This window comes from Heterodontus francisci, chromosome 2 (assembly GCF_036365525.1).
Source record: "Heterodontus francisci isolate sHetFra1 chromosome 2, sHetFra1.hap1, whole genome shotgun sequence".
NCBI lineage: Eukaryota > Metazoa > Chordata > Chondrichthyes > Heterodontiformes > Heterodontidae > Heterodontus > Heterodontus francisci.
The window spans coordinates 40,905,803-40,931,611 of NC_090372.1; the positions used below are offsets into that span (position 1 = coordinate 40,905,803).

General features: G+C 43.4%; 1 protein-coding gene across 1 annotated transcript in view; it reads right to left on the minus strand.

Moving 5' to 3' along the window:
• Positions 1-6,607: 6,607 nt before the first annotated feature.
• LOC137383888 (N-acetyllactosaminide beta-1,6-N-acetylglucosaminyl-transferase-like) overlaps positions 6,608-25,809 on the minus strand; it is a 41,592-nt gene continuing 22,390 nt past the window's right edge. The window contains exon 3 of the mRNA XM_068057259.1: positions 6,608-8,553. Within this exon, the coding sequence (XP_067913360.1) occupies positions 8,369-8,553 (185 nt within the window). The 3' untranslated portion in view covers positions 6,608-8,368. The remainder of the gene's footprint in view (positions 8,554-25,809) is intronic.

Genomic DNA, 25,809 nt, shown 5'->3' on the forward strand with positions numbered 1-25,809 from the left:
CCTTTTTTTAAATAGTAGTTATGCTTACCACCTCAGTGAGTGTTTTACCTTTCTCCTTTAATGTGAACATGAAAGAACCAATCAGACATGTTTTCTTGAGCTTAAACAAGAAAGAGATGAGTTTATTATACTTAACAATCTAAAACCATTCTAAATAAAATAATAAATAAATATGCTATACATTCACGTGAATCACACACACAAACACACAAATAGATTACAGAGTGAAAAGTAGATTTTGTGGTTGGATTAGAGTCCAGAATAAATAAGAAAAAATTAAATACACAGTCTGTGAGGTTGAATAATTTGGTGGGCTTCCAGCTGAAGTTGTATTCTTGAAGTCTTTGGCTGGTCAAAGTGGACTTTGTGGCTGGCCTGCTTGGCTCAGGGTTTTCTTGGAAGCAGATTTGTAGGTGGCTCTCTTCCTCTGGTCTCTGTCTGTAGCAATCTGTAGGCTTGGAAGGTCTTCAGTCGCAGCCGGTTTTCAAACTTGAGTTGTTATCTGAAGAGAGAGGGAAGCTTTTCTGCTGCACTATCTCAGTTACTGCTTGTCTCCCTTTGTTCAAGGACACTCCTAGCTTTCACAGAGATGAGCAGACTTTCACATGATTGCCTCAGTGTACTCTCTGGAACCTTCTAATGAGATTCAAGGTTTGGAATTGGCTCCCCAGGCCCCAGGATGCCAATACTTACACTTGGAGGGGTTTGCTCTTTCAAAGTCAAGGTGTCAGGATTGCCTTGAATGCTGTGATAATGAAACAATCTTAGGTAATTCAATCACTTAGAGCAAGCCATTGTTCTGTGTCCATGCTCATCAGACATGCGTCTCTGGTTGGAGGATTTGGAATGTGAAAAGGTGTCTCAGATACAAATTGCAGTGGCTATCTTGGTTGCCAGTTTTTAAAAAAGTTAACTGCAGGCTTTTTTTCATTAAAAGTTTAATGTAAGTTTCCAACTGATTAATTAAAATTCCTCATTTGGCATATTGTTTTTCTTGACAATGGTGTAGGATTCAGTGATAGTATTGCCCTTATGGTATTGCCATTAAATTTCAAGGGCAGGTGGTTAAATTCTGTCTTGTTGGAGATAGTCATTGCCTGGCACTTGTGTGGCATAAATATTACTTGCCACTTATCAGCCCAAGTCTGGATGTTGTTCAGGTCTTGCTGCATGCAGACATGGGCTGCTTCAGTAGCTGAGGAGTTGCGAATGGAAGTGAACACTGCAGTCATCATTAAGTGCTGCATTTTGGTACGAGGAATAAGGAGGCCACCTGTTCCTTTGAGAATAATTAAAATGGGTTGAAGGCACAAAGGGATCTTAGGGGCACAGATTCACAAAACATTAAAAGTAGCAACATAGGGTAACAAGGTCATACAAAAATGTAAACAAAGCACTAGCGTTCATTTCTAGAGGAATAGAATCAAAAGCAGAGAAGTTATGTTAAACATATATTGAAACTTAGTTGGAGCACACTTGCAGTATTCTGCACATCTCTGGTCTCCATATCATAAAACTGATACAGAGTCACCGGAGAATCTGCAAAAATGGCTGACATGGATGATACCAGAACTGAGAGATATACCTATCAAGAAATACTGAACTGGCTGAGGCTTTTCTCTCCAGAAAATATGGAGAGATGGCCTGATAGAGGTCTTTAACATTATAAGGGGATCAATAGGGTATATGTAGAGAAGGTGGGCTGGATTTTATCCTGCCCTTGGAGATGAGAACAGAGGCGGGAGATGTGACACACAAATGTGGATGACATCAGGCAGCATTCCTGAAGTTGTCGTTCCCCCATGCTATTTTGTCTGTCGTGGGCTCAGAAGCCAATTATGCCAGGGGCTGCCTCTCGCCTCCACTGGCATTTTGCCGATGTCGAAGGAGCCCATCGCCATGTGAAGACACCACCAGGTCAAACCTGGCAGCCTCCTAGTGGGCTTGGGGGGAAAGGGGAGGTTGGTCCCTTCTCTGAGGGCAATCATTGGCCCACAGAGGTTCCGCCCAGCAATGATGGCCACTCCCGCGGCAAGACCCCTTCTCTCCGTCTTCAACAACAGCCTGCCAGTTTGGCCCAGACATTGCTGATCTCACTTACCTTAGTCTCAGGGTCTCCTCCATCAGTGCTACTCCTGGCCTCCTGCAGTACCGGCAAAGGCCACCACTCCCAATTGGCCAGCAGCTCTGAAGGCAAGATTTTTAAGGGACAGCGTCCCGCTAGCAGACAGTTAATTGGCTGCCTGCCATGCAATTCTGCCAATGGTTTGATGGGGGGCTGAGGTGGGGTCACCCCCTCATCCACCTACTCCCCGTGGGACCCGTCAGCAAGATAAAATCTGGCCTGATGTTTCAACTTATCTAGGAGTCTAACAGTAAGACCCATAAACGCAAGACTGCCACTATCAACAAAAACTTGCATTTACATAGTATTTTATCTTAGTATCTGCTGACACACAGAGCCATAAAAGGTGTGCAGCATAAAGAGTGTAAAAGTTAGGAGTTTGGTACAAGTGAGAGTTCAGTGCAGAGGAGGAAAAGGGTGCTGTTTTTCTCCAATACTTGTAGTGGTTCATGTAAGTTTGAGGCAGAAAGTATTTAAAATGTTTGTCCAGTGTTTTAGGGCTTAATGCAAGATAGTAGAAAAAGAAAAAACCTTACAACAAACTAAAATATAGATATAAGTGATAATAATTGTCATGCTAGGCCCCCACCTGCCAAGAATGAGGCACATTAATTTTGTCATGAACATTGATTTTAAACTGTTACTGGAGTGAAGAAAGGACTTATTAAACAGATCAGCTGTGGCTGGAAAAGACATTTGCATATTAACAGACAGTGATTGGAAGGACAAAGGACCATTCCCTAACACATTTAACCCACAATGGACCTTGATCAAAAGTTATTGTGTGTAAGAGGAGCTTTCCAGAGACTGCTAAAGTGATGTAATCCAAGATATAGTCAGACCAGTTGGTCACATGACTAACCTGTTTGGCAGCCTGGGCTTTCTGAATTGCACAAACAGTTTGAACTCAAAGTCTGTTTGCTCCTGAACTGAGATCAGGAAACATACCTTTAGATTAGAAAATTGTACAAGTCACTCTGCTATTTAAAAAAGTTGAGGGGGGAAACCAGGGAATTGTAGTCCAGTTAGCCTAACATTTGTTGTAAGAAAAATTACTAAAGTCTACAAATTCAAAAACTTTCAGAGAGCACCAGCATGGATTTGTAAAGGGTAGGTCATGTCTGATGATACGGAGTAAATTTTTTGAAGAGTTGACCAAAGTAGTGTTCAGGGGTATGTCTATGGCTGTTATTTATATGGACTTCCAGAAGGCATGTAAGAGAATGTTAACTAAGTTGAAGTCCATGGAATTGAAGGCAAATTATTGGCCTGGTTAGGAAATTGGCTGAGCAGCTGGAGATAGAATAGTAATAAAAGGCAGGCTCTCTAATTGGCAGTATGAGAGCAATAGTGATCCACAAGGATCTGTGTTGGAGCTTCAAATATTCACCGTGTTTATTAATGGCTTAGATGACGGAATTGAAAGCCCATATATCCCAGTTTGCTGCTGACACTAAAATAGGCAGTATTGTAAGTAGTGTGGATAAAGCATAAGATTACAAATACTAATAGATTAAGTGAATGGATTTATGTAGTCAAATGTGAGGTCAACCAATTTGGACCTAAAAAAAGGATAGAACAGGATACAAGTGGTGAAAAGCTACAAACATTAGAGGTCCAAAGAGACTTGTTCCATACATTGAGATCATTAAAATGTTATGAACAGGTACAGAAAATAATCAAAAAGGTGAACGGAATGCCGGCCTTTATATCTAAAGAAGTAGAATACAAGGGAGTAGAAGTTATGTTTCAGCTAAACAAAGGCCTGTTGAGACCACACCTGGAGTATTGAGCGCAGTTCTGGGCACCATACCTTAGGAAGGATATATTGGCTTTGGAGGGAATGCAGTGAAGGTTTACCAGAATGATACCTGCACTCCAAGAGTTAAGTTACAAGGAGTGATTACACAAACTTAGGTGAATATTCCCTGGAATTTAGAAGGTTATAGGGTGATTTAGTCAAAGTTTAAGATATTAAGGGAACATGTGCAGCAGATAGAGAGAAACTATTTCCACTGTTTGGGGAGTCTAGGCCTAGGGAATATAGTCTAAAAATTAGAGCCTGACCTTTCAGAAGTGAAATTAGGAAACATTTCTACACCCAAAGGAGGTTGAAGGTTGGAACTTTCTTCTGCAAACAGCATTTGATGTGGGATCATAAGAAATAGAAAAGAGTAGGCCATTCAGCCCCTTAACTGCACTTTTCTGCTGACTGCCCCATAACCCTCAACTCCCTTCTAGATCAAAAATTTGCCTAACTCAGTCTTGAATATATTCAATGACCCATTTAAATCTGAGATCTCTAGATAATCTAAAGGTATTAAAGAAATATGGGGAAAAGACAGGCATATGGAGTTAGGTCACAGATTAACTTGAGGGACGAATAGGCCAGCTCCTGTTCCTGTGCCTAGGTGCTTCACCAACCAAAATTTGACCTGAATCAAGGAGAGAAGGAAAAACCTGGCAATTACAGGCTAGTCAGTTAGTGATGGGGAAGCTTTTAGAAACAATAATCCTGGAGACAATTAACAGCCACTTAGATAAACATGAACTAGTAAATGAGAGCCAGCTTGATTTTATTGAGGGCAAATTACGTTTGACTGACTTGACGGAGTTTTTAAAAAGAGGAAGTAAGAGGGGCTCGATGAGGGCAGTGCAGTTGTTGTGTCTATGGACTTTCAAAAGGCATTTGATAATATGCCACATGGGATAAAAGGGGAAGTAACTGCATGGGTACAATATCAACAGTAAAAAGCAAGTTGTGGTGAATGGCTGTTTTTCCAGACAGGAGGGAGATGGTGATCCTTAGGGTTCAGTACTAGTACCGCTGCTGTTTTTGATATACATTAATGATTTGGACTAGAGGGTACAGGGCACAATTTAAAATTTTGCAGATGCCACAAAATTTTTAAAAATGTATAGTTATCAGCAAGGAAAGGTGTTAGATTTCAAGAGGACATTGACAGGCTGTTGGAATGTCCAGACATGTGGTAGATGAAATTCAATGCAGAAAGTGAGTTGATGCATTTTTGTAGGAAGAGCAAGAGAGAATACACGTTAAATGGTACTATTTCAAGTTGGTGCAGGCTTGGGCTCGATGGGATGAATGGTCTCCTTAGAATGGGTTACAGAAAGACAAAAACACCTGGCTGCGCTTGTGCATGAATCTTTGGAAGTGCAGGACAGATTAACAGAGCATATGAGATTCTGGGCTTTATAAATAAGAGGCAGAATACAAAGCCAAAAAGTTATGTTGAACCTATATAAAACACTACTTCGGTCCCAGCTGGAATATTATGCCCAATTCTGTGCACCACACATTTGGAAGTGCATGAAGGTTTCAGAGAGGGTATGCAGGAGATTTATTAGAATTGTTCCAGGGATGAAAGATTAGTTACATGGACAGACTGGAGAAGCTGGGATTGTTCTCCTTGGAGCAGAGTAGGCCAATAGGAGATTTGATAGAGGTGTACAAAATCATGAAGGGTTTAGACAGAGTAAAGAGAGAGAAACGGTGTTCAATGGCTGAACGGTCAGTAACCAAAGGGCACAGGTTTAAGCTGATTGGCAAAAGAACCTGAGGCGACATGAAGAAAAACCTTGTTATGCAATAAATGGTTAGGAATTGGAATGCACTCTGGTAGCTTTCATAAAGGAATTGGACAAATACTTAGAGAAGAAAAATGCAGGTATATAGGGAAAGAATGGATGAGCAGAACTAACTTGATTATTCTTCAAAAGAGTTAGCACAGACCCAATGGGTCAAATTGCCTCCTCCTGTGCTGTACTGTTCTACGATTCTCTGTTTCCAAATAGATGTTAGGAAAGGTATACAAATGATTGCTGTAGACATCGGTTTTAAAGAGCAACTTAAAAAGGTGGAGTTTTATAGGGAGGGAACTCCACCTTGAGGGGCCCAAATGGCTGAAGGTACAGCCACCAACATTGGGGTGAAGGGAATGTGGGTTGCACAAGAGGTCGGAGGTGGAACAATGCAGAGTTCTTGAAAAATTGGAGGAAGTTAGAGATAGGGAGGACCAAGGTATGGAAGGATTTGAACTCTAAGATGAAAATTTTAAATTGGAGTCATTAGAGGACCAGAAGCAAATGTGGATTATTGAACAGAGGGGTAATGGGTGAATGGGTCTTGGTGCAAGTTAGGATATGGACAGCAGCGATTTGGATGAGCTGAACTTTATGGGAGATTGGAAGATTGGAGGCTGATGAGAAGAGCATTGATATAGTTGATTCAGAGTTGACTAACATGGATGAGGATTTCAGCAGCAAGCGAGTGGAGACAGACACTCTCTTTACAAAACGTTTTAAACTCTCAAGTGCTTTCCCACTAAAATTATCAAAAAGGTAATGAACCTAATGTACCAAGCTTTGGGGAATAGTTTACTGAAAAAAGTTGATTGCTGGAAGAACAAATATTGAATATGCAACTTTGGTATATATATTTAAAACTCAAAATTCCTGAGACCATTCTTTATTTCTTAAAAGGGACCATCATAACCATTGCACCTAAATGAATCATGAATATTGCACCCAAATAAATCATTACATTTTACTATATAGATATATTAATTAGCTCTATAATCAATGAGATCAGTAAGATTGCTGTACAAAAAGATAGTTACAAAGATTGCCTGATTTACAAGCTTAAATTAAAGCATTACAAATTTCCAGGAGAAAAAGCTAATCCTTATTTCCTCTGCGCTGATGAGATATATGTTGCAATTTAATAACATACTACACTGGTCCCGAATAATGTTCTTCATTTCTACAGTGCCTATGCTATTTTACTTCATGAAGGAAATACATTTATCTTGTGTCTACAGTGATTCAGCTACTCAGTTGGACCTTCTTGCTTTGTAACCATTGCTGGTGTCTGCACGCTCAAAAATTGCGATAGTGTAATGTTTAACACAAACAAAAAACAAGATTGATTTAATTCAGTGATCATAGAAAACCAAATTACACAGAAGGTCAAGTCAGCAACTTGAAAAGGAGGACTAGTCAATGTTCCAGGTAGAATACTTCATCAGCACTCCATTGCGATGAAGAGTTTCACCCAACACATTAACCTATCCTCTTCATTCAGCTTTTGACTGCCCTGAAGTTATATATTGCATTTCCAGATTCTTTTGATCTCTATTGCCTTTGAAAAAAATAAAATTTGGGAATATTTCCAATAAACCCACAGTCCTTTTAAAAAATAAAGGATTCATCTGAAAAGATCAGAGAATTTTTGAGGCTCAAAATTGCAAGAAACAAAGCAGTCATTTTGTTTGTGGAACTATTTCACTTCTCAGGTAGTTTGCTTAGACCCTAGACACCTTCATGTTATTAGAGTACTTCAGATCACAAATCGAATATAAAAAGAAACACGGAGTGGGTAATGATGGGATGTGCCACTCCTGGTGTGAACCTCACTAGAGAGTAGCAAGGGTGGGGCATGTCATAGGAACAATTCTAATGTCACATGCCCCATTTCCAACCAGCGCTCCCCTCTCTCAGTGCTCTTATGGTGGTATCAGAGCCTCATAAAAGATATTTCTATTCAAAAATACAGTATGAAATGTCATCAAGAAAGATCTCCTACAAACAAAACAGAAAATGCTGGAAGTACTCAGCAGGTTTGAACAAACATTCTGATTTCAATGCTTCGGTCTGTGACCTATCATCAGAACATTTGTTCAGACCTGCTGAGTATTTCCAGCATTTTCTGTTTTGTTTCAGATTTCCAACATCTGCAATGTTTTGCTTTTGTGTTGTGGAAGATCGATCTTGACATTTTCATGCTGTTTTTGCAACTCAATGAGCAGCTGTTCAAGGAAAGTGCAAATGCAGCTTGTGTGCAACGGACTGGCATCTCTCACAGTACATAGATTTTATACGCTTAAGTACCACGTAACCCAAATTAACTAGTTACCTCTCCTCACCCCTTAATAAATATGAGTGCATGAAGGAATTGGTTACTCTCACCGAATACAAGTACAGATGGTAGGGAATGCTCTTGTACTGCTGAATTTATCCGTACCCAGGACTTTTAAGGGTATGCGCAACATTTCCATGGTGTCAAAAGAAAAAATGGATGGGATATAACCCATTTAAACAAAACATATATTCAAGCTGTTAAAAAAACATGAAAAATCAAGTATATCCCAGATTGTTTCTCAGTTTATGGTCTTTTTCTTGGTCACATGTCCTGTACTGCTTACAATCCATTTGAAATCACTATCAGAAACCGGATTGCAGAACAATGTTACTCTGATTCACAGCTCGTTTGAGGATCCGGTATTCAAGGCATTCTAGAGTTGGTGGATGGGCATGGAGTTCAAATTTATTGGCAAACAAGCAGTCTTTTTCATTCAACCACTTCAAATCCTCAGGTCCATAAATACAAATATTTCTGACATAGTGACCTGCAAGACAGAAAAAAAATCCAATGTATTATTTACAGTCCAAAGTTTGCAACTGCATTAGAAAGCCCTTTAGCACTCAATTGTGCCACACATGATAGCATTTATAGGTTATTCCAGTTCAGTAACTGTCACTTCCCAGGTTTAATTATTACATCCCCACCCTCAAACACAATCACATACGAACATATTAAACGCAAATAAAATAAAAAATGTTAGACAGCGTTATTGGCTGTGACAACTCAGCAGGCCATTGCATGTATAAAGAATGCAGAAGATGGCAAGGTGCCAGAACTGAGAAATAATGGAACCTCTGACCAATAGTCAAACTTGTTGCAAAAACAAGAAATGCTGGAATCACTCAGCAGGTCTGGCAGCATCTGTGGAAAGAGAAGCAGAGTTAACGTTTCGGGTCAGTGACCCTTCTTCGGTCAAACTTGTTGCCCTGGTGCATAATGGGCATAGAGAACAAAATATACAATTTATTCCACCAGTGTGAAGGCTTCAGCACTCAAGTTGATTAAAAGGATTTCCCTCAGAAGTAACAATGTATTAATAAACATATCTTATGTTTAAAAAGTGTTTACTCATCAAGAGAAGCCAATAAGACAGGAGAAATGTTTAACAATTTTATCTTCATGCCACAAGTTTGGTAATACAACAGACAAATAATAATTACACACAAAAATTCAGGCTGAGGAATAATTTTGAGAGAGAGTATGGGGTGTGAAATCCTCTAGTTGCTATATGAAACATCATTAATGCATTTGCACTTGGCTACGACGTTCCTCATGGAGACAGAACAATTCACCACCCTTCCCCAGATAATCCAGTGGAATGGACTGCCCTCTAATTGAATGTCAGTCATACCTTCTGACTCACACAAAGCAGGACCCAGCTTTGCCAACAGGCAGCTCTGATCATTTCTATCCAAAAAGTTTAAATATTGACTTTAACATTGCTGTCAAAGTAGAGGTGAGGCACTATTTATGCACAAATGCCACTGCCACTTACAGGCAAGAGCAGATGCATGATTAAATGTGAAAATAAAGATATTGCTGTCAGATGCACCACTCCGCTGTTAGCTTCATGAAAATGGCGTCTGGCTTCCCACTCAAATGCATTGAATGGCGTGAAGATCCTGTACTTGCATTGTAGATACAATGCAAACTCATCACAGAAAGTTAGGTCAAATCATTTCAAGTCCAAGTAATCTTTTAACAGCATGTCAAGTGTTAATTATTGCCAGTCAACCTCTCTGGCACTGAAAATTAGCGATTACATGTGTAAGGTCTCATTCCTTCAGATTTTGAATGTTGGAAATTTAAAACATCTGTATATTTTTTTACTTTGTATCTTTTCTCTCTTCCTCAATCCAATCTTTTTGTACCTGATTTGATATTGAATTCACAGTCCTAACTTACACTTCCTTACCCAAACTTGTGCTGTCAATTTCACAATCCTTCAATCTGTTGACCCTTTTCCTCTGTAGGGTATCAACTGACGTGATGGACAAAGATACACTGAAACCAAAGTCTCGTATAACTTCACTTTATTAGTACTAAAATCACAAAGCATACAAAGGCTTACAACAGTTTATTTAGGCACTAAATAAGTACAAGTCTCACTTCTTGTACAAGATACTACCCGTCAACACAGAGGTGATCAGTCTCTTGTCACGGTTGATCACTGAGCCTCCAGACTGAGGGTACTGCCTTCGAGAGTTGTTCCCAGATTCTCACTGAGAATACCCTCCAGTGTTAACCCTTATATATTCTTTCAAGGCTCCTTGCTTAACCCATGACTCACATGATCTTGTTTTGCACAAATCTTCAAGCATTATCTCATCTTTGGCAAGCATTAGCCATTTAGCCACCTGGACAGAAGTCCAGACTTGTTTACAATAACCACCGTTCGTTCCCCTATATCTGTTCCTCTTTTATCTATTCTTGTTCAACACTCTAATCTAATGGTCACATATCCCTAACCATAAGCTTTGACATGTCTGTTAGCTTACTTCAGCAAGTTCTGCACTTATCTTTAGCTGCCTTAGAGCATGCTGGGTATAAAGCGTTACTTGACCAACTTTTCAGGGCTACAAATCTGATTGGTTAAGGAGATGCGCAGTTGCTTGTGCTGTTCATTCAGATCCCAGATGTCCTGTAGCTAACGCTACATTGTTCCTGGAAGTGCGTGATAGAAACTATCAGAGCAAAATACCACCAACATTAAAATGGGCAAGGGCAAGTTTAATTAACAGCAAGCACTGCAAGTCAAGCAGTTACAGGAATTTTTGGGCCATAAGAAATAAAAGGGTCAACGACTGACATAATAGAATGCTGCACATTAGGCCTAACAGCACTTAATCTAAAATAAATCCTCTCAAGGTATGGGTTAAAAGTAGGGTTACCAACTCTCCAAGGTTGTCCTAGTGTCTCCAGGAATTCAAGATTATTCACTAAAGTAAAAAGCAAATTACTGCAGGTCCTGGAAATCTGAAATAAAAACAGAAAGTGCTGGAAATGCTCAGCAGGTCAGGCAACATCTGTGGGGAGAGAAGCAGATTTAAGGGGCTGAATTTTACTAGCCCTCCAGCATCGGGGATCATGGCAGGGGAACCTGGAAAATTCTTCCAGGGTAGGCCTGCCATGACCCCCAACCTTGAGAACGTCCCGCCACATTTTACCAGTGGCCTCGAGGCCTCAGTACGGCTCCCCCGCCACTTTGCGGCGGAGCCCTCATTTCAATATGTTAAGAGATTAATGAATGCAAATGAAGTCACCATATCCCGGCAGCCATCCGAAGCCAATATTACAGCTGCTGGCCGGAACTCCCATGCCTTCGGAACTTTGTTCGGAGTTCTGAGGCGAGACACTGGTGGGGAGGGGCGGGGGGGCGGAGGAGTGAAATTATCAGGATGGGAGGCGGGTGGGGAACAGAACAAACACTTTGTATTAGCCGTGGGGATGGTGGGAAGGGGTTAAAGTGCAAATGTGACAAGGTTGGGGGCGGGTGGGGGAGGAGAATGTTTGGGTTGGGAATAAAAAGTAAATTTTCATGATATAGGCCAAAAAAAACAGTGGAGCAGTGTTGTGGGGGGGTGGGGGGGGGGCAGGCGTTGGGAAAGGGCCTCCAGCTTTTAATTTTTTTTTAAAGAAAATGCACAATATAACTTTAAAAATTAAGTTTTGTTCTAAGGGCTTGAAGCCCTTTAAAAATGGCGCCTGATGTTGTGGACACCCCCTCTACTTCATCGGGGGCAGCCGTTCTGCCCCCTCCATTTAAATGAGCAGCCATGCGAAATATCGTGGGGGCTCAGCGGCGCGCGTGTGCCGCACCTTCTTTTAAGCTCACTGCCGAGAACTGCAGAGAGCTTATACAATTCAGCTCAACGTTTCAGGTCAGTGACTTTTCATCAGAACTCTGTTCTGACAAAAGTTCACAGACATGAAACGTTAACTCGGCTTCTCTCTCCACAGATGCTGCCTGACCTGCTGAGTATTTCCAGCACTTTGTTTTTATTATGCAAGATTATTCACCTGGACACTGCTGCAAGCGACCCAGACGAAAAATCAAAAGGCAAATTAAGAGCGTTTCTCCGCCCCCTCCTCCCTGTTTTCTTTGAATACTTTTGTTTATAGTTTAATTGGTATAATATTGAGGTTGGGAAAGAAAAGGGTGGGGCAGTTGGAGACAGGAGGCCAAATGAAGAAACCTTCAGGAATACAGCCTCAGTCGGTAACTAGTTCAGGCTAATTATGTGGGGGAGCAGGGATATGGGAGAACCTTTTCTTTAAATTGGGCACATGGTTTCATTTCATTTTTATATTATACTAACTATAAAAGCCTTTGTTCTCTTATGGAGATTTTGGTTATTGGAAACTCGGTTACGCAATTTTTAGAATGCAGTGCCAGATCTCCTCTTAGATGGTGACCTTTTGAGAAAGATAGTTGCCGAGATATGTGAAGTGTTCTAACTGCAGAGATCAGTGACTCAGTGTAACCTGGAACCAGCTTAGCCAGTTTTCATTATCAATTCATAGTCAGCAGTATGTTCTAAAAAAAAAATCAACTAAGGAGAAGTAGAAGTTGCATAGTGTCTCCTAGAGCGCATCTTCATTATTCTACAGTATGCATGTGTGCAGCTGAGTATATTTGAGAGAGGCTTTGCAAACAGAACCAAAATACAATTTGAAGATAGTTTGCTTGGTTTTGACTCTAGATTTAAAATATCAATACAAAGTTATTTCTCTGACTGCCACATCAGGCATGAAAATGCACACATAATTGACAGTTGCAAAGTTATTTCAATGATTTTAAATTCACAAATCAGTAAGGCCCTGATATTAAGGTAAAGGTGGGTTATGAGATTGGGGTTGGAGGGGCAAAGGCACGTGCCAAGCCCGGCATAAAATCAGAGGGTCACATTCAGTGATTTTATATTGACTGAGACAAGAAATTTTAACTGAGATAAAAGCAAAATGCTGCAGATGCTGGAAATCTGAAATAAAAACAAAAAGTGCTGGAAATACTCAGCAGGTCTGGCAGCATCTGTGGAGAGAGAAGCAGAGTTAACGTTTCAGGTCTGTGACCTTTCATCAGAACTGGCAAAGGTTAGAAAAAAATTAGGTTTTAAGCAAGTGAAGGGGAGGGGGATGGGGGAGGGAACAAAGGGGAAGGTGTTCGATAGGGCAGAGGGCAGGAGAGATTACATAACAAAGCTGTCCTGGGACAAAGGCAGAGAGTGTGTTAATGCTTGTGGTGAAAGACAAAGCATTAGTCCAGAGAATGTTAATAGCAGAATAATGAGCAGCTCTGACTACATGAAAAACAGGCACATGGTTAAAAAATTAAATATAAAAAAGTCAGTCATGCTCCGAAGTTATTGAACTCAATGTTCAGTCCGCAAGGCTGTAGAATGCCTAATCGAAAGATCAGATGCTGCTCCTCGAGCTTGCGTTGATGTTCACTGGAACACTGAAGCAGACGAAAGACAGAGATGTTGGCATGAGAGCAGGGGGCAGTGTTGAAATGGCAAGCAACTGGAAGCTTAGGGTCATGCTTTCGGACTGAGCAGAGGTGTTCCGCAAAGCGGTCACCCAATCAATTTAACTGAGGTTTTGCATCTGCAAACAACACAGTGGGTGTGCTGTGCATCTGCATTATACAATCTGAAGTCCACTAAAGGACTGGAGCAGAAATAGAATCGAGAAGCCAGGTGGTGTACAAGATGGATCCCTGCAGAGCAAGGGCTGCACGCAGATGCCTCACTGGAATTTGTGCTGTATGCAGTTAGGAAGAGGTGGGGCATACTTTTCCCCAGTAATGGGAAGAGGGCATCTGCTGCTATCAAGAAGGCATAGTTGGAAGTGGCTGAGGTAGTGAGGAGCTGGAGCATTGTGCCCCGGTTTTGAGTGCAGTACAAGAAACAGTTTAATGACCTAAGCAGGTCAGGACAAGTGAATATATTTGCTGATTCACCTTCATCCTGTGGTGTAAACCGCACCCACCGCCCGTCTTGCCAAGCATACTCCATTATATCACTCCTAACAGCCAACCAAATCGGAACTCAGTGATGCCATTTGATTCTCTAGCCAGCGGAAAAGCCCCTGGGAAGGACAGCATTACCCCTGAAATAATCAAGAGTGCCAAGCCTGCTATACTCTCAGCACTACATGAACTGCTATGCCTGTGCTGGGACGAGGGAGCAGTACCCCAGGACTTGCGCGATGCCAATATCATCACCCTCTATAAAAACAAAGGTGACCGCGGTGACTGCAACAATTACCGTGGAATCTCCCTGCTCAGCATAGTGGGGAAAGTCTTTGCTCGAGTCGCTTTAAACAGGCTCCAGAAGCTGGCCGAGCGCGTCTACCCTGAGGCACAATGTGGCTTTCGTGCAGAGAGATCGACCGTTGACATGCTGTTCTCCCTTCGTCAGATACAGGAGAAATGCCGTGAACAACAGATGCCCCTCTACATTTCTTTCATTGATCTCACCAAAGCCTTTGACCTCGTCAGCAGACGTGGTCTCTTCAGACTACTAGAAAAGATTGGATGCCCACCAAAGCTACTAAGTATCATCACCTCATTCCATGACAATATGAAAGGCACAATTCAACATGGTGGCTCCTCATCAGAGCCCTTTCCTATCCTGAGTGGCATGAAACAGGGCTGTGTTCTCGCACCCACACTTTTTGGGATTTTCTTCTCCCTGCTGCTTTCACATGCGTTCAAGTCCTCTGAAGAAGGAATTTTCCTCCACACAAGATCAGGGGGCAGGTTGTTCAACCTTGCCCGTCTAAGAGCGAAGTCCAAAGTATGGAAAGTCCTCATCAGGGAACTCCTCTTTGCTGACGATGCTGCTTTAACAACTCACACTGAAGAGTGCCTGCAGAGTCTCATCGACAGGTTTGCGGCTGCCTGCAATGAATTTGGCCTAACCATCAGCCTCAAGAAAACGAACATCATGGGGCAGGACGTCAGAAATGCTCCATCCATCAATATTGGCGACCACGCTCTGGAAGTGGTTCAAGAGTTCACCTACCTAGGCTCAACTATCACCAGTAACCTGTCTCTAGATGCAGAAATCAACAAGCGCATGGGAAAGGCTTCCACTGCTATGTCCAGACTGGCCAAGAGAGTGTGGGAAAATGGCGCACTGACACGGAACACAAAAGTCCGAGTGTATCAGGCCTGTGTCCTCAGTACCTTGCTTTATGGCAGTGAGGCCTGGACAACGTATGTCAGCCAAGAGCGACGTCTCATTTCATTCCATCTTCGTTACCTCTGGAGAATACTTGGCATCAGGTGGCAGGACCGTATCTCCAACACAGAAGTCCTCGAGGCGGCCAACATCCCCAGCTTATACACACTACTGAGTCAGCGGCGCTTGAGATGGCTTGGCCATGTGAGCTGCATGGAAGATGGCAGGATCCCCAAGGACACATTGTACAGAGAGCTCGCCACTGGTATCAGACCCACCGGCCGTCTATGTCTCCGTTTTAAAGACGTCTGCAAACGCGACATGAAATCCTGTGACATTGATCACAAGTCGTGGGAGTCAGTTGCCAGCATCCGCCAGAGCTGGCGGGCAGCCATAAAGGCGGGGCTAAAATGTGGCGAGTCGAAGAGACTTAGTACTTGGCAGGAAAAAAGACAGAGGCGCAAGGGGAGAGCCAACTGTGTAACAGCCCCGACAAACAAATTTCTCTGCAGCACCTGTGGAAGAGCCTGTCACTCTAGAATTGGCCTTTATAGCCACTCCAGGCGCTGCTTCACAAACCACTGACCACCTCCAGGCGCTTATCCATTGTCTCTCGAGATAAGGAGGCCAAAGAGAACACCCAAGTAAGTTCAGCATCACCCACCCTTCATTCCCTATGCAATTTTTTAACCTCCTTACATATCCATCCACTGCTGCCACTCACCCCAATCCTTAAATCTATGGCATGCATTTGTCTGTCATCTGCACCAAATGCACTGCATCCACTGGATGAATACATGACATTCAGTCACATACAGCTCTGTTTATTTTCACCCCTGGTAGGAATAAAGAATGCAAAACACAAGGGAAGTAACTAGAGGTGGACCACACAAATTGTCCAGCTCACTGATGCAGAAGAGGCAGCCTTGGAGACAAGTTGGAGATGCAGAGGCAGGGAGCTCGCAGATAGCTGGTGCCAGACTTAAAAATCTGACATGCATGTTGTCTATTTGATCAATGACTAAACTATGAGAAGACTGTGTACGGTGATCAATAAGATAGTTACTTTACCATGACTAATTCATAGCTTTTTGTCATCTTCCAGGGTCATCATGCATAAAGTGTCGCCGGAGATACATCGGGGGATTGGGGGAGGTGGTGCTTTTCATTTGGTATGTGTTTTAATTGCTATAGTTAACTGAACCTTCTAGCTATCCAAGGGCATTTGTGGCAGCATTGTACATGGCTGGATCAGCAGCGGGTAGCCCATTTCCACATTCCTCCTTATCCAAAAGGTGCCTGACGGACCCCTTTGTCCTCCTCCAGTTACAATCTTCTGTACTGTACAACGTTGTGCAGAATGCAGCTGGAAAGTACTGTAGAGCACCTGTATGTGTGCCTGTAGCTCATCATTGCTCTATGACATGTGGTGGTCACATGGCTCTCGTTGCACTCCTGCACCTCATTGGTGGGATTGCTCAAAACGTACCATGAATCAAGTTTGAAGCTTGTCTCGTAAGCCAGCCCCTAGTTCTGTTCCTGGAACCTTGGACTGTCTCAGTATGAAAGCATCATGACAGCTTCCAGGGAATCTGGCTCATACCTGCATGAATCTCTTCTGTAGTTGCACACCAGCTGCATGGAGTAATATCCTTTGTGATTGATTAAAAAATCCTGATTGCTGTGGTGTGGTGGTGCATCAATGGCACCATGCATCAGTGGGAAGCCAGCCAGAGAGATGTATCCCAGTGCCTGCTCATTCCAGCTATTGTCTTCATAGGGAAAGTGTACACAACAGCCCTGGCAAATAATTCATCTGTCAGCTGCCTTTTGCCCTTATGTGCAAGGGACTAAGAGAACTTCAATGAGTTTCTGGTAGCACACTAGAAGGAATCAGAGATAAAAATATTGTGGGCAGTGGTCACTTTCACAGTCACTGGTAATGCATGGCTGCCAGGTCCAGTAAGGAGCCTAGGAGCCTGTAGATGTCTGCCAACATTTGAAGTGACAATCTCAGCCTGCAGAAATACTGCTTTTCTGAGAGGTAAGGAAGCTGAGCCTCTTTCTGTACACCCCGTTACATGAGTAATGCCTCCCGTGACCTCAGCCCTTCTGCTCTGCTGACCCCACTACAACATGCTGTACCACAGTTAAATCGGAAAGTCAGCATATTGGAGTCAGGTTGAGGCTGCACTTCACGTCTCCAATTTTAAGTATGCTGCCTACCCCAACCTACTCATTCTTGTCTGTTAAAATTCCCTTCTAAAACTAGTAATGCAGGTTAACAAAACCATTAACAGTGTAGAGCAAAGCAGTGGGGTTCATTTCCAGAGAAAATTAATTCAGAAACCAAGAAGTTATTTTTAAACTTGTATAGAACCTGTTTCTGTCCTTGTAACATCCAACACTACCAAAAATAACTTGCATTTATATTTTGCCTTTCACCTAATAAAAACATTCCGCAGGAGCATTAATCAAACAAAATTTGATCAGTGATGTTATGGAGGTGTAAGTAGGCAGTCTTGGTGATGGAGGGGATAGGGGGTCAGAAGCTCAGTTCAGGGTAAAACAGCATGCCAAGATTACAAACAGTTTGGTTCAGCTTTAGACAGCGGCCAGAGAGAGGATGGAGTCCGTAGTTAGGGAACAGAATTTGTGGCAGGGACCAAAAATGTCTTCCCAATATTTATGAACTATTTATAACACCATGAACTGAGAGAAGTACCTATACTTTTCTCCAGTAATTGATGAGCTAAAGAACATGAGACGGTTTAATGACCCTTTTAGCTATATGTTGCATAAAATACAAAATATCACAACACCGTTTTTGGAAATATTGCCCTATTCAAATGCCAAATACTAGACTTATTCTCAATCAAGAGCAAACATTTATATTGAACCTTCCACATCCTTGGAGCATCCCACAGTGCTTCACAGCCAATTGACGGGGATGGGGTGGTGTAGTGGTAATGCCACTGGACTAGTAATCCAGAGGCCTAGACTAATGCTCAGAACATAGGTTCAAATCCCCCCATGGCAGATGATGAAATTGGAATTCAATTAATAAAATCTGGAATTAAAACGCTAGTCTAAAGGTGACCATGAAACAATTGTCAATTGTTGTAAAAATCCATCTAGTTCACTAATGCCCTTTAGGGAAAGAAATCTGCCATCTTTACCTGGTCTGGCCTACATGTGACTCCAGACCCATAGCAATATGGTTGACTCTTAAATGTACTCATGAAATGGCCTAGCAAGCCACTCAGTTGTATCTAACCACTACGATGTCTAAGAAAAGGAACAAAACTAGACAAACCACCAGCATCGACCTAGGCACTAGAAACGATATGAGCAGTAGGACAGCTAGTGAAGTAAATGAGGAGGACATAGTAAATAAGGCCAGTAGGACTAAGAGGAAGAGCAGGCAGGGAGATGTTGCTGAGCACAGCGGGACTGGTGGTCTGAAGTGCATTTGTTTCAATGCGAGAAGTATAACAGGTAAGGCAGATGAACTTAGAGCTTGGATTAGTACTTGGAAATATGATGTTGTTGCTATTACAGAGACTTGGTTGAGGGAAGGGCAGGATTGGCAGCTAAATGTTCCAGGCTTTAGAAGCTTCAGGCAGGATAGAGGGGGATGTAAAAGGGGTGGGGGAGTTGCATTACTGGTTAAGGAGAATATCACAGCTGTACTGCGGGAGGACACCTCAGAGAGGACATGCAGCGAGGCAATATGGGTGGAGCTCAGGAATAGGAAGGGTGCAGTCACGATGTTGGGGGTTTACTACAGGCCTCCCAACAGCCAGCGGGAGGTAGAGGAGCAGATATGTAGACAGATTTTGGAAAGATGTAAAGGTAACAGGGTTGTAGTGGTGGGTGATTTTAACTTCCCCAATATTGACTGGGACTCACTTAATGCTAGGGGCTTGGATGGGGCAGAATTTGTGAGGAGCATCCAGGAGGGCTTCTTGAAACAGTATGTAGATAGTCACTTCAGTTCCGAAGAAGGGTCACTGACCCGAAACGTTAACTCTGCTTCTCTTTCCACAGATGCTGCCAGACCTGCTGAGTGATTCCAGCATTTCTTCTTTTTGTTGTAGATAGTCCAACTAGGGATGGGGCCATTCTGGACCTGGTATTGGGGAATGAGCCCGGCCAGGTGGTCCAAGTTTCAGTGGGGGAGCATTTCGGAAGCAGTGACCATAATTCCATAAGTTTTAAGGTACTTGTGGATAAGGATAAGAGTAGTCCTCGGGTGAAGGTGCTAAATTGGGGGAAGGCTAATTATAACAATATTAGGCAGGAACTGAAGAATTTAGATTGGGGGCGGCTGTTTGAGGGTAAATCAACATCTGACATGTGGGAGTCTTTCAAACGTCAGCTGATTAGAATCCAGGACCAGCATGTTCCTGTGAGGAAGAAAGACAAGTTTGGTAAGTTTCGGGAAGCTTGGATAACACGGGATACTGTGAGCCTCGTCAAAAAGAAAAAGGAAGCATTTGTAAGGGCTGGAAGGCTAGGAACAGATGCAGCACTTGAGGAATATAAAGACAGAAGGAAGGAACTTAAGCAAGGAGTTAGGAGGGCTAAAAGGGGTCATGAAAAGCCATTGGCAAACAGGATTAAGGAAAAGGCTTTTTACACATATATAAAGAGCAAGAGGGTAACCAGGGAAAGGGTTGGCCCACTCAAGGACAGAGATGGAAATCTATGCGCGGAGCCAGAGGAAATGGGTGAGGTACTAAATGAGTACTTTGCATCCGTATTCACCAAGGAGAAGGACTTGGTGGATGATGAGCCTAGGGAAGGGAGTGTAGATAGTCTCAGTCATCTCATTATCAAAAAGGAGGTGGTGTTGGGTGTCTTGCAAAGCATTAAGGTAGATAAGTCACCAGGGCCTGATGGGATCTACCCTAGAATACTGAGGGGGCAAGGGAAGAAATTGCAGGGGCCTTGACAGAAATCTTTGCATCCTCATTGGCTACAGGTGAGGTCCCAGAGGACTGGACAATAGCCAATGTTGTTCCTTTGTTTAAGAAGGGTGGTAAGGATAATCCAGGAAATTATAGGCCGGTGAGCCTTACGTCAGTGGTAGGGAAATTATTAGAGAGGATTCTTCGGGACAGGATTTACTCCCATTTGGAAACAAACGAACTTATTAGCGAGAGACAGCATGGTTTTGTGAAGGGGAGGTCGTGTCTTACTAATTTGATTGAGTTTTTTGAGGAAGTGACGAAGATGATTGATGAAGGAAGGGCGGTGGATGTTGTCTATATGGACTTTAGTAAAGCCTTTGACAAGGTCCCGCATGGCAGATTGGTGCAAAAGGTGAAGTCACAAAGGATCAGAGGTGAGCTGGCAAGGTGGATACAGAACTGGCTCAGTCACAGAAGACAGAGGGTAACAGTAGATGGGTGTTTTTCTGAATGGAGGGATGTGACTAGTGGTGTTCCGCAGGGATCAGTGCTGGGACCTTTGCTGTTTGTAGTATATATAAATGATTTGGAGGAAAATGTAGCTGGTCTGATTAGTAAGTTTGCGGACGACACAAAGGTTGGTGGAGTTGCGGATAATGATGAGGATTGTCAGAGGATACAGCAGGATATAGATCGGTTGGAGACTTGGGTGGAGAAATGGCAGATGGAGTTTAATCCAGACAAATGTGAGGTAATGCATTTTGGAAGGTCTAATGCAGGTGGGAGGTATACAGCAAATGGCAGAACCCTTAGGAGTATTGACAGGCAGAGAGATCTGGGCGTACAGGTCCACAGGTCACTGAAAGTGGCAACGCAGGTGGATAAGGTAGTCAAGAAGGCATACGGCATGCTTGCCTTCATCGGTCGGGGCATAAAGTATAAAAATTGGCAAGTCATGTTGCAGCTGTACAGAACCTTAGTTAGGCCACACTTAGAATATTGTGTGCAATTCTGGTTTTTCCCAGGGTGGAAGAATCAGTTACTAGGGGACATAGGTTTAAGGTGCGAGGGGCAAAGTTTAGAGGGGATGTGCGAGGCAAGTTTTTTTTACACAGAGGGTGGTGAGTGCCTGGAACTTGCTGCCAGGGGAGGTGGTGGAAGCAGATACGATAGCGACGTTTAAGAGACATCTTGACAAATATATGAATAGGAAGGGAATAGAGGGATATGGGCCCCGGAAGTGCAGAAGGTGTTAGTTTAGGCAGGCATTAAGATCGGTGCAGGCTTGGAGGGCCGAATGGCCTATTCCTGTGCTGTACTGTTCTTTTGTTCTTTGATAACAGCAAACCCAGCCCCATCAACCTTGCAAGGTTCTCCTTACTAACATCTGGGGGCTTGTGCCAAAATTGGGAGAGATGTCCCACAGACTAGTCAAGCAACAGCCTGACACTGTCTGTAAGGTATGATTCCATGAGTATGACTATGTCCCAGACACCACCATTACCAACCCTGGATATGTCCTGGCCCACCGGCAGGATAGACCCACCAGAGGTGACGGTAGAGTGATATACAGTCAGGATGGAGTTGCCCTGGGAGTCCTCAACATTGACTTCGGACCCCATGAAGTCTCATGGCATCCGGTCAAACATGGGTAAGATTACCACCTACCGCCCCCGCCCCCCTCGGCTGATGAATCAATGCTTCCCCAGGTTGAACAACAACTGGAAGAAGCATTGAGGGTAGCAAAGGCGCAGAATGTACTCTGGGTGTGGGACTTCAGTGTCCATCACCAAGAGTGGCTTGGTAGCACCACTACTGACCAAGCTGGCCGAGTCCTAAAGGACATAGCTGCCAGACTGGGTTTGTGTCAGGTGGTGAGGGAACCAAGAAGGAAAAATCTACTTGACCTCATTCTTCGCCAATCTACCCGTCACAGATGCATCTGTCCATGACAGTACTGGTCGGAGTGACTGGGCACAGTCCTTGTGAAAATGAAGTTCCATCTTCACATAGAGGGTACCCTCCTTCGTGTTGTGTGGCAATACCACCGTGCTAAATCAGATAGATTTTGAACAGATCTAGCAACTCAAAACTGGGCATCCATGAGGTGCTGTGGGCCAGCAGCAGCAGAATTGTATTCAACCACAATTTGTAACCTCATGGCCGAGCATATCCCCCACTCTACCATTACTGTCAAGCTGGGGTCTAACCATGGTTCAAAGACGACTGCAGGAGGGCATGCCAGGAGCAGCACCAGGCATACCTCAAAATGAGGTTTCAGCCTGGTGAAGCTACAATACAGGACTACTTGGATGGCAAACAGCCTAAGCAACATGCAATAGATAGGGCTAAGCAATCCCAAAACTAACAGACCAGATCAAAGCTCTGTAGTCCTGTCACATCCGGTCGTGAATGGTGGTGGACAATTAAACAGAAGGCGGTGGCTCCACATATATCCTCATCCTCAACGATGGGGGAGCCCAGCACACAAGTGCAAAAGAAAAGGCTGAAGCATTTGCATCCATCTTCAGCCAGCAGTGCCAAGTGGATGATCCATCTTGGCCTCCTCCTGAGGTCCCCAGCATCACAGATACCAGTCTTCAGCCAATCCGATTCACTCAATGTGCTATCAAGGAATGACTGAAGGCACTGGATGCTGCAAAGGCTATGTGCCCTGACAACATTCTGGCAATAGTACTGAAGACTTGTGCTGCAGAACTAGCCATGCCCATAACCAAGCTGTTCCAATACAGCTACAACACTGGCATCTACCCGGCATTGTGGAAAATTGCCCAGGTATGTCCTGGACACAAAAAAAAGCAGGACAAATCCAACCCGACCAATTACCACCTGTCATGCTAGGCCCTCACCTGCCAAGAATGAGGCACATTAATTTTATCACGAACATCGATTTTAAACTGTTACTGGAGTGAAGAAAGGACTTGTTAAACAGATCAGCTGTGCCTGGAAAAGACATTTGCATATTAACAGATGGTGATTGGAAGGACAAAGGACCATTCACTGATACATTCAATCCACAATGGATCTAGATCACCAGGTATTGTGTGTAACAGGAGCATTCCAGAGACTGCTAAGGTGATACAATCCAAGACGTGGTCAGACCAGTTGGTCACATGACTAATCTGCTTGGCAATGTGGGATTTTCTGAATTGTATGAACAGTTTGAACTGAGAGTGTCTGTTTGCTCCTGGACTGAGAAGATCTCTCCTGTCTGCTCCCATCTCTTTCTCACAAGCCTCTGAATCCACTGAAGACACATGAACCCCAAGAGAGAAAAGTCTCCTACAGTGAACAAGGTTTAAGAATAATACTGGGCCCCAACGGAAAGCAAGATCTACTTACAATCAAGGACTCTACAATGAGCTCAATGAACCGTAACAAAAACTCTTCAGATATTGCCTCAAACTTTCCACTTTTTTTTTCTTCTGCTCTTTTCTGTCTCTATTTTGCATGTGTGTATCGCATGCCAGCGTACGCGCATTGTGTATCTGTTGGCGTCAACCAAATTAGAGTTTAAGTTTACTAAATTTCAATCTTTCTTCTTTAAACCTAAGAAAACCTGTTTGTGCTGGTTTCTTTGTCTTATAATTGGAAAGCGGTGAACAAGGATTCACCAAGGGGGAGCTAAAAACATGGTGTGTTTAAAATTAAACCCTGTTACGGTAAGACCAGGTGAAGGATGAAAGGGACCCCTAGACACCTTTCTCACCTGGTCGAAACACCGCCCATCAGTGTACTCTCGACATCAGCAAAGCGATGAAAGGGGTCGACGACAGTGTTCTCTAGCGGCATTTGCTCAGCAATAACCTGCTCACTGACAGTTTGTGTTCTGCCAGGGCCACTCAGCTCCTGACCTCATTACAGCCTTGGTCTAAACATGGACAAACGAGCTGAACTCCAGAGGTGAGGTGAGAGTGACTGCCCTTGAAGTTAAGGCAGCATTTGACCAAGTACGGCATCGAGGAGCCCTAACAAAATGAGTCAATGGGAATCAGGGGGAAAATTCTCCACTGGTCAAAGTCATATCTAACACGCAAGGAAAATGATTGTGGTTGTTGGAGGTCAATTATCTCAATTCCAGGACATCACTGCAGGGGTTCCTCAGGGTAGTGTCCTAGGAGCAACCATTTTCAGCTACTTTATCAATGATTATCCCTTCATCATAAAGGTCAGAAATGGGGATGCTCACTGATGATTGCACAATGTTGAGCAACTCATCCAGATGCAGCAAGAGCTGGACTACATTCAGACTTGCGCTGATAAGTGGCAAGTAACATTCGTGCCAGGAATGACCATCTCAAACAAGGAGAGTATCGAACCATCGCCTCTTGATGTTCAATGGCATTACCATTGCCGAATCCCCCACGAATATCATGCTGGGGGTTACCATTGACCAGAAACTGAACTGGGGTAGCCACATAAATACTGTGTCTACAAGAGCAGGTCAGAATTCTGCAGCGAGTAACTCACCTACTGACTCCTCAATGCCTGTCCACCATCTACAAGGCACAAGTCAGGAGTGTGATGGAATACTCTCAACTTGCCTGGATGGGTGCAGCTCCAACAACACAAGAAGCAGCCCGCTCGATTGGTCCCTCATCTACAAACATTCACTCCCTCCACTACCGATGCACAGTGGCAGCAGTGTGCACCATCTACAAGATGCACTCAGCAACGCACCAAGGCTCCTTGGACAGCACCTTCCAAACCTGCGACCTCTACCAACTAGAAGGACAAGGGCAGCAAATGCATGGGAACACCACCACCTGCACGTTCTCCTCCAAGTCACACACCATCCTGACTTGGAACTATATCGCCGTTCCTTCACTGTCACTGGGTCAAAATCCTGGAACTCCCTTCCTAACAGCACTGTGGGTGTACCTACACCCCAAAGACTGCAGCGGTTCAAGAAGGCAGCTCACCACCACCACCTTCTCAAGGGCAATTAGGGATGGGTAATAAACGCTGGCCTAGCCAGCGATGCCCACATCCCATGAACAAATCAAAAAAAAAAAACTTGAGAAGTGTGTCACTGTTGCAAGTTAAGCCAATGTACATCAAATTAAATACATTTTTTACTTGAAGTGCAGTCACTGTTGTAAAGGCAGGAAATGCAGCAACTAATTTGCACACAAAGTCCTGTAAATAGCAATGAGATAAATGTCTAGATAATGTGGATGTTAGTTCAGGGATAAATTTGGGTACAACTCTGGAGAGGACACTCCTGCTCTTCTTTGAATTGCAATCCTCCCCAGCCACCCGAGCAGGTGTAGTATCTAATCCAAAAAAAAGCAGTTCGAACAGTACAGCACTCTTCAGAACTGTACTGAAGTGTCAGCCTGGATTATAGTTCAACTCCCTGCATGTGGGACTCAGACACCAGTTCCAATATTTTAACAGCGAAATTTTCCTCAGTTACCAGCATTACTGAAGAGATCTTGTGAATGATACCAGGAACAAGAGGAATAGAATGCACGGACAGGCCTCACCACCCATAAGACTAAGATTTCTGAAACCTTAATCACTTAGAAGACTGGAATTGTTGAAAGCTGCCCTGATTGTACTGTCAAATCGATATTTTGCTTTGAAAAAAAAAATGTGGCATGAAGGAAAGTG